Here is a 9,343-nt window from a genome sequence, read left to right on the forward strand (position 1 = left end):
TGAACAGTTACTTAATAGCAAGAATAGTGAAGCATGCATCTTTCAGAGGTCTGATAAACACAAACATGCAGCAGATGGAGAAATTGCTCCTCTCAACAAGGGAAAACACATCCAAGAAGAAGAACTCAAAAGGATTAGAAAATACCTGCGGTTAGATGAGAGGGGAGGCTAGCTCGAGGAGCCCCCACCGCCCTTGCCCGCGCCACCGACTCTGGACCGGTTGGGTCTCCTTTGCCCCTCGCTGGGACATTAATCCCTGTGACTATCTCCTTGGATCTCCTTTTTCTTCTCCCAGCGAGCAGCCCTGATCCAATCACACCCACCCACCCAACAACAGAAAAAAAATACTAAATCACCTGGAAGGTTGAAACGAACAAAGAAGAAAACCAATGTCAAGTTGATCATTAGCAAGAAGTTTGCAAATGTTGGTAAGGCAATGTGCCAATGGGTAGATGTTATTCAAATAATTATTGTTGGCTTACTAAGAAAAGTAAAAATTCCAAAGGAAAGCGATGCAGATATCAAACTTCAGACTTTCAGAGCAATCGTATACTTGCAGAATCCACAAGCAATAACTGATACAACACACATCACAAGGCCCATTTTCCAACTAAAAGCCGGAGTGATCCATTGCATTGAATATGGAAATCTGAACCAAGGTGAAAATCTTAAGGCATGTGAAGTGTCTTAAGCCGGTGTGCTCCATCACAAGCTGGAATGTTTGCATCACAACCTTTGTAGCTATAAACTCCAGTTGCTATGAGGACAAAAGCAATGGCCCATGTGATTCCTAATCCAAGAGGAACCTAAAGAGGAAGCATCAAGAGTTCAGAAATTAGCTTCTCATACTAACCACCATGCAGCACAAAATCACACATCCAATCAATATTATAAGCCAAAATCTTACTGCATAAATAAGAAACACTCTGTAGACAAATAACTTTATTTTCCGGAGGTACTGCCACAAGTGAAATAGATAAACGATCAGAAAAGAACAATGTTTCATTATTCACATTATATCACACTGCTTCTGAAAAGTGATTTCCTGCATACTCACAAGTGCAAAAATAACCACCATCAACAACTGCAAAATTCCCATATCTATATATGTGCCTAATTTAGCAAAACCATATATAGCTGAAAAATGAAAGTCTAACAGCTGCAACTGTTGGTGAGACAACAACTGGATTTATCAACCTGAAATAACAGATAAAGGCAAAATACAAATATGGTAGACATCACTTGAGGATAACTACTTGTCACAATAACATATGGTGAATTGTGCAACAAAAAGACCAGGTGCATCAGTGAATGTATTCATCAGTTACAACAAACGTGAAAAGGTGTTTATGGCTGGAAACAAACAATGTTCACTTGTAAGTTGTAACTGCGATGACCCTTGTAGCTTTTAAGTCATCTACGCACAAGAATATGTCATGTGCAATGTTTATATTGTATGGCCATATGAAAGATGATTCTGACCAGGATAAGACTTGAAATATTAGGCATTCAGAATGAAACTTCAGATCAAGTTTTATATTTCTTATACGAGTGCATCTCATCTAAGCTAATTTTTTTTATTCAGTCACTGCTAAGGCAATCATTTGTTCGCATTTAATTGGATGGACAAGAAAATGGTTTTGTATTTATTAACAGAAATTCAGGCGCACCTTAGAAATAGTGACATGAGGCCGGTATATCCCAAGATCACTTGGAGTGCACATGTACATTATTATAGCTCCCTGCAGGTGCTTCATTATGTGCTTAAAATTCTACAATCAACTGCAAGCTGTCAAGCTCAGTCAGGATTGCCCGAGGTCCACAACCAAGAGAACTATGCATGACTGCAACATTGGCCATGTTATAGGCACTAAAATACCATAACACAAATGAAAATATGCATACATTGTCATTGAGCCCAAAGAACTCCGGGGAGTTTATGATCACGAGTGCAGGAGCAAGGTATACAAACAAAGGATGGGCGCCCCTGCACAAGAGGCAGTCTCGTTCCAATGAGCATGTGCAGCAATGTATTCACCCCTGTGACAAGCAACACCGTGGACACCACCGCTGCTGTGTCATCCTGATCAACACACATCCAAACAGCAGTCCTTAAGTAAAATATTCACTAAATCAGTCATACAGCAAGTAATACTACAGGATCAATGCCGCACTCACTGCCGAGCCACCCATTGCAGGAACCATCACGAGAGGGATCAGGATGATGGAGCCAACCATGGAGATGTAATGCTGGAATCCATATATCACCAGAGGAACTGCAACACAGCTTAAAAACACCTCAAATTAGCACACCGTACATCATGCCCGCACGAATTAGCCCAGCACATGCATAATCCAGGAGTGTCATGAAGCTCGTACTTTACATGAGCCGGTCGTTCCGGCGCCTCCACCTCCTCCCGTAGCTGCGGAAGCGAGGGCGTGGCCGCCTGCCCATTCAGCCTTCCGCCATCGGAGTCCCTCCTCTGCGTCCTCGGCTGAGGAGGGGGCGGCGGGAGCTGCGGCGCTCGCCATTTCCTGCGACGGCAGGAGGGGGCGGGAGGACGGAGTTGGGCCGGGCTGGCGGAGGGCCGGACTCCAGATCGGCAGGGGCCTCAATGGGGCGAGGGAGGAGGACCTGCCCGGAGTTGGAAGCGGACGCCTAAGGCAGGAACCTGCCGGTCGCCCTGTACGTGGTCTGGTTTCAAACCGGGCAACCCGCGTACGTCTGGGTTGGTTTGTAATCAAAATCAGGTGAAACCGGACCATGTACAGGGCGACCTACCGGAGACACGGGATTGGAAGCCCCGTGCACTTGGCCTAGGTGAGGGGCTGCGCCTGCGGCTGCTGCGAAGGCCCGTGACCAGGGCTCGCAGAAAGCAACAAACTCTATAGCGGCTAGCGCGAATCGCTTAACGCAGCGGACGGCAGCGAGGCGAGGTGTACCTATCGCGGATGGGCGGCGTGATCCACGGCCAAGCAGAAGGCGAGGAGTTGCGGCGGGAGGCGTGGTCCGCGGCGCCGGCTTGATCGTGTGCGTGCGGCGGTAATATGGTAGGCAAACGTGAATGCCGCGGAGAAGTCCTGGAGTCGAATACGAATAGTGGAGGAAAAGAACCATCGCTCAAAATGTCGCCTGTGCGGGTACAGGCCTATGGGTAGAGAAGGCACGGTGACAAAAGTTCTTCCGATTTAGCGCATCTCTCAATTTTTTCGGTCTACCCATGATGCTGTCAAACAAATGCAACAAATGTGTTACATGTGGTCCTTTGAGAGATGTTTTGTGAGAATGTGAGTAAATTAAATCTTGGTGAGAAATGTATTAGAAAGTTTTAACTTTTTATAGTATAGATTTTACGCATCTCTTAATTTTTTCGGTCCGCCCATTAGGTGTCAAACAAAATGCTTTACATGTGGACCTTTGAGACATGTTATGTGAGAACATGTGTAAGTTAATTTTGGTGACAAATGTATCAAAAAGTTTCAATTTTTACATAGTAACAACAGATAAGAGTAACAGACTCCCCCCAGCGTTGCCCTCTCAGGCGACTCGGGTGATTTTTCTACCTGCCCCCGCTTCCCTCCCACAGGCCGCATCCGGCCGTCGCCGCCGCTGCCGGCCGGGCGGCGGCGGCGGCCCGCGGCTCGGGCGAAGCGGGCCCTGCTCGCCTTGATCCCTCCCTCTCTTTTCTCCTCCCCCTCCCAACCTGCAAACACTGCCGCCTTTTCTGGTCGCCGGTCGTCATCACAAGGGGGCAAATCCGGGCGTCCCTTCATCGGATCCGGTCGCCCCCGGGCTGGATCTGTTCGGCGGTGCCCCTATTTCGCCGGCCGTCGGTCAGGGGTGCGCCACCGTGCTGGTGCTACGGTCGCCACAACCCTCCCCATGCTGGTGTCCGTGGTCGCCGGCCGCCAGTCAGGCATCGCCTCCTAGGCTTGCCCTTGTTGTGGCGCCTCGGCTCCGGTGACTGGCGCTGCTGTGGGTGCCCCCTGGTGCGCGGCGTTGTTGGCGTTTTGTTGACTTTGCCGCCGCCGCCGGGGGCAGCTGGCGCCTGGCTGGCCTGTCGGCACTACCCGCCGTTCGGGGGCTTTGGCGTTGGATGGTCGCTGCGATTGGTGGTCGCTCCGAGGTCGTCGTCCACCCCTGTCGGTGCCTTCTTGTTGCATATTCACCATGTTGTGTCAACGCTTGTGGTCGTCTCTAGCGGATGCTACACCGCTGTGGTCTTGTGCTTTGCTGGTGGATGCTTTGCCACCACTGTCGTCTTGGCGGAAGATTTGCCGTCGTCATCGCTTCTCTGGCAGATGCTTGGCTGCCATTTGCCGCGCTGATCGGTTTTGGACGGATGCTTTGCCGTCTAGGTGGATGCTTCGCCATCTTAGTTGTAGCTTCGAGTAGTTAATCGCCGTAGACAATCATGGCCACGATGTACCTTTTTCTGCAGAGATGGTTATTGGTCTTGTCTAGGTTTATTAGGTTGGGTGGCATCCCATTTCTTTCCTTCTGTGTAGTTTAGCTCGCTTGCGGTCGTTGCCATCTTCTTGATGGTCTTGTAACCCTGTGCCCTACGAGGGCTCTCTCGTAGCAGTGTCGTTATAACTCTCTTCTTCTTAATGAAATATGTGCTCAGGTACATTCGCGAAAAAATAGTAATAATAGATTAGGTATTTGATAGACGTGATATTTGCGGATCGAATTCGTTTCCCCATCTTTATTAATTAGATATTCTATATCTTTTGGCGGCAACATCGGCGGAGTTTGCCGCGAAAAACACCATCTATTCCCCTTCTTTCCCCATCCGTCTTCCCCCATTCACTCGCTCCCCAAATCAGAGACGGCGGATAGTGGTCTCACTAGTCGCTCCCAATCGCCTCGCCCGCCCGCCACCGGTCCGGGGCGATCACCGTCCGAATCCCTCCCGTCCTGCTCCCGTCGCCACTGTGCGCGACGTCGGTGGTGGTGGTGGCGGCGGCGGCGGCGGCGGCCATGGCAGATGAGTTGGAGGCGACGCGTCACAAGAAGAGGAGGAAGAAGCACAGGGAGCGTGCGGAGGTCACGGCGGCTTCCTCGGAGTCTCCTCGACCCCCGGCGACTCCCTTTTCCATGCTGGAGTCTCCGGCGCCAATCGCTCCCGAAACCCTAACCTCGACGGCGGTGGCAGCGGGCAAGGGGCGCAAGAGGAAGCAGGAGTTGGCGGCGGCATCTCCATTGGTGGAGGAGGCCGAGCGGAAGGAGGAGAGAAAGAAGCACAAGAGAAGCAGGTATCAGGAGGCGGCGGCTACCCCATCGCCGTCCGCCCCTGCCACCACCGCCCAAATCTTGGAGATGGCCGCGGCGACAAAGGAGCAGAGGCGGGGTAATATGGAGCAGGGGCAATCCTGCCAGGCGCCATTACCCGTGGGTGTCCATCCCCAAGGCGGAGGGGCAGCAGCAGCTGATGGTGGTGCTAGTGTTAGTCGGAGTGTAAAGAGGTTCAGAGGCGGCAAGATCCCAGTGCTGAGCGACCGCGAGATCCTCAGGATGAGAATTGAGGAGTTGAGGAAGCAACAGCCAATGCCGGCAGGCTTCGTCCCTGCCATGGCTTATCCCAATCCCATTGATCAGGACTCCAATTATTCCTCTCCTTTTGGTGCGTTCTTTGACCAGTTCTGCTACAAGCCTGACCGCCAGGAAGGTCGCAATGCTCCATCACTTCCAAAAACCCCTGATCATCCAGCCAGGCTGCTTCCTCAAGATCACCCACCATCTCTGTCTTCTCAGCTCACTGCAAATGGGACCTTTATGGCTGCCATGACAACGACATCGAACACAAAACAACCACGCTCAGCATCAGTCTCACGTCCACAAGAAGAGGTAATGGTAAAGGAAAAGAAAAGGTCTGAGAAGAAATTTAGCGAGACGAAGAAGCCAAGAAAAAAATCACCATCGCTTAGTGCTGCTGAGAAACGGTCAGACAAGTATCGCCGCCTGCCACTGAAACAGCTGGTACCCCCGCCGCGTTCCAAACATAACCTCCTGCAGGAGAAGTATGCACCTGACCCCTGGAAGGTCATGGTAATATGTATGCTTCTCAACGTAACGACAGGAGCTCAGGTGAGCTGTTTAATTTTTTTTTCTACTCCACGTTCTCTCCATGAATGTTATTGTAACCAAACTATCAGCTAGAGTCAATAGTCAGCTGCTTGATTCATTCAGATCATTTTCCATGACTATCAAAGCGAAAGAGACTAACTTATGTTGCCATTACAAATGAGTGAACTTAGTAAAGGTTGTCTATACCTACTTCATGCTTCAATATAAAAGCATTATGCACGTGTTTCCACAGTGACTTTTAAATAGGGTTGACGAACAAACTTGATAAGTGGAACACATGTTATAGTTTGTGCGTGGCACAGGTCTGTTTTGTCTATCGTTGTCATGTATTCTACCGCATTGCGGAAGATGCTATCTTATCAATTTTTTGTGTGTTTTTAGTGTAACCCTGGCTCGGATAGGCGTTTCACATTTAGTTTACCGTGGCTATTTATCATCCCGATAACTGTTGCTAGCTCATCAAACCACTTACCTAGTTCAATTTTACTTTTATAATAATAATTCAGCATTTACATTTATTATTTGCCTGTTTGCTGTTGCTTTGATGTCACGTTCAAGCTTAAACCTCAAGGATTCGATGCCCTTTATTTACTGCTGCAGGTCAAGAAGAAAGTGAAGGGCTTCTTTAAACGCTATCCTGATGCTCAGACTGCATATACAGCTGATCCTGAAAAGATGGCAAAGTATCTAGCACCTCTGGGATGCCAGCGTGTGAAAGCAAAGAGGATCCAGAGATTCTCTAGGGCTTATGCTGAAGAGGAATGGACCTACATTACAGAGCTTTGTGGCATTGGCAAGTGAGTGGGTTCGATGGTAGCATATAAGCATTTATTTAATGTTGTTTCTTAACCATTCCCATTAAGTAATTTGAAATCTGGTTAATACTCCAGGTATGCAGCTGATGCTTATGCAATCTTTTGCGCTGGAAGGGCAACAGAGGTGGTTCCAGAAGATCACAAGTTAGTTCTTTACTGGAAGTTCGCCTGCAAGTTAAGCTTAACTCAGGTAGGAGTCTGGTTCAGTAAGATGCTTAATTCCATTTGAGCTACTATTATATGTTGTATAAGCTTTTACATCTCTTGGTTGTATGCCAATTATGATGGTGGTAAATGTGGAGGTAATACATGCATAACCTTTGGAGTAAAATTTGTTGTCTGATCTTCCTCAGAATCTAATAGCTGAGTACTAACAGGAAAAAACTGAGAACTTTGAATCATAAGTATTCTTTAACCCTTGGCTTTGTTTCATTGAATGGCAGAACACCTGCCTTTGTTTGACAAAAAGAAGATTGCAAATATATCATGTGCAAGAGAGTTAAACAAAGATCTAGACTGAAATGAAAGCTTGCTATAACAGGGCTATTGTTTATTTCCTCTTGTATGCAATCTAATCCATATGGGTGCTTCTGTGGATGACATGGTTACCTGAGAATGGATTTCAGGAGCTTGTTTAACAATCTTCTCATTCAACTGCTGCTGTATGATGTTTTGTAGCCTTCAATTTTCTGATGTTTTGGTAAATCCATGTTGTATTCATGATGGTTCTTGGAAATACTTGGCACAGGTCATTATTAGGTGGTTTAATGTTTTATGCAGTGGGCACTACCCTCTACCACTGTGCGGAGCTTAGCCTGACAATGTGCCTTTTCACTTTACAGACGGGTCAACCTTAATACTGCGTTTTGTTTTCACTAAGTTCCCCTTTTACCATTAGTATGGAGCTTTAATTATTTAATCTATTTTGACTTTCCTCTTTGTTTTTCCTTTCCACTGGTTCAACTAAAATGTGGGTGTCAAGGTTGATCAACGATTGAGGGCTAAAGCAAAGGGTATAAGGGTGTTTGTTTAAGATACAGAATTGTATGGTTGGGATTATCTAATAGTTTGCTTTAAACCTTGAAGATTCAACAACCCGTATAGAAATGATGATAGTTATTATTGGGTTGGGTTTGAATTCTTGACCTTTTGAATGACGCAGTATTGTTGTACTTTGCATTAAACAAAATAATAATGTTTTCATTGTGCATATCCTTGGATGATGATCCTGCTAATTATTTCACTGAAGTACTTCCCATGAAAGAAAAATAAAATGAGTTGTTTTTTTGCAGATTCCTTGATAACCATGCTAGTAAATAGTAATATTTGGATTTTTTTAGTGTTAAAACAATTTTTTTGCTTTATATAGGAAGCATTCAGTGGTTGTGGCCAGTTAATTTTGTGAAATGTACAGAGATACTGTGTCTAATTTACTAGCAGCAGGACGGTCACACAATGCATCCAATTTGAATGTTTTTTATGAAACACATACAAAAACAGAAGGCCATCTGAATTTATGTTAAGTATTTGTACATATTGCAGGCATCGCAAAACGCGCAGGAGGCTGCAGAAGCAACTATGCAGGGGAACTTTGCTCCCTAGTTGCAGCAAATCGCTTTCAGCTGTTGAAAAGGAAAGGGGCGGTGGCAGCGCAAATGCTTTAATGTTTTGATTTGCAGCATAATGTAATGTGGTGATGTGTCAGCTAGCTCTTAACATTTAGCTGATTATTAAATATGCTACTGCCTGTAACTAAGTTTAAGCTGCTAGTTTAACTTGGTAGAAATGGAAAGCTTATGGTAACCATGGCCAAGGTTGGTGGGAATTGTATGTCATGTGATGCATGCATGTCCTTTGATTTGATAGGTTTACTTGATTACTTTTTATCCTAGGGCGTTGAGCTTTGGCCGATCAAGTTTGGATAAGTTTGTTTTCCCAGCAACCTGACAGTTTCGCTATCGTGCACTGTACTGAATGTACAAAAAAAAAGTGATATTTTTCTCTACCGGCAACAAATTGAAGTAAATGCAAATCATGCTCAACAAATCTAAAATCATTCTGTATTAATGATCAATTAACTTATGCAGGAAAGATTAAAAAAATAAATCATTCAATTAAATGTGTTACTGATACTGTGATATGCATCGACAAGGGGAAAAATCTCCTGGTTCTTGATATGGAAAAATCAACCTACGGTAAAATTAGCCGTGGAGACTACGGGCTTTCATCACATACAGACATCGTGCTGGTTTGCAAAATCTACACTGCAAGCTATGGGGGTCCGCATTCCTATATATCTTCCGGGCTTTTTTTTTTTTGCCTTTGGTCTTTTGGTATTTGAGATTCGTCCGTTTGATCAGCCAGATTTCTGAGTCTTTGTGTAGTCTTGGTCTTTGGTTTATTTCCCGTTCTGTTTCATCTCCAATCCCCTTTTCTA

The 9,343-nt window shown here is 46.2% G+C and overlaps 1 protein-coding gene and 1 pseudogene across 1 annotated transcript; one reads left to right on the forward strand and one right to left on the reverse strand.

The window, feature by feature from the left end:
* Positions 1 to 528: 528 nt before the first annotated feature.
* Positions 529 to 4,986, reverse strand: LOC120639939 (annotated as a pseudogene).
* On the forward strand, positions 4,743 to 8,792 carry LOC120639824. Its single transcript, XM_039915763.1, has 4 exons — positions 4,743 to 6,091; positions 6,692 to 6,888; positions 6,982 to 7,096; positions 8,449 to 8,792. Exons 1-4 carry the CDS (start codon positions 4,985 to 4,987, stop codon positions 8,506 to 8,508), a joined length of 1,479 nt encoding a protein of 492 aa, XP_039771697.1. The 5' UTR covers positions 4,743 to 4,984; the 3' UTR covers positions 8,509 to 8,792.
* Positions 8,793 to 9,343: the final 551 nt, after the last annotated feature.

Source organism: Panicum virgatum, chromosome 7K (genome assembly GCF_016808335.1).
Source record: "Panicum virgatum strain AP13 chromosome 7K, P.virgatum_v5, whole genome shotgun sequence".
NCBI lineage: Eukaryota > Viridiplantae > Streptophyta > Magnoliopsida > Poales > Poaceae > Panicum > Panicum virgatum.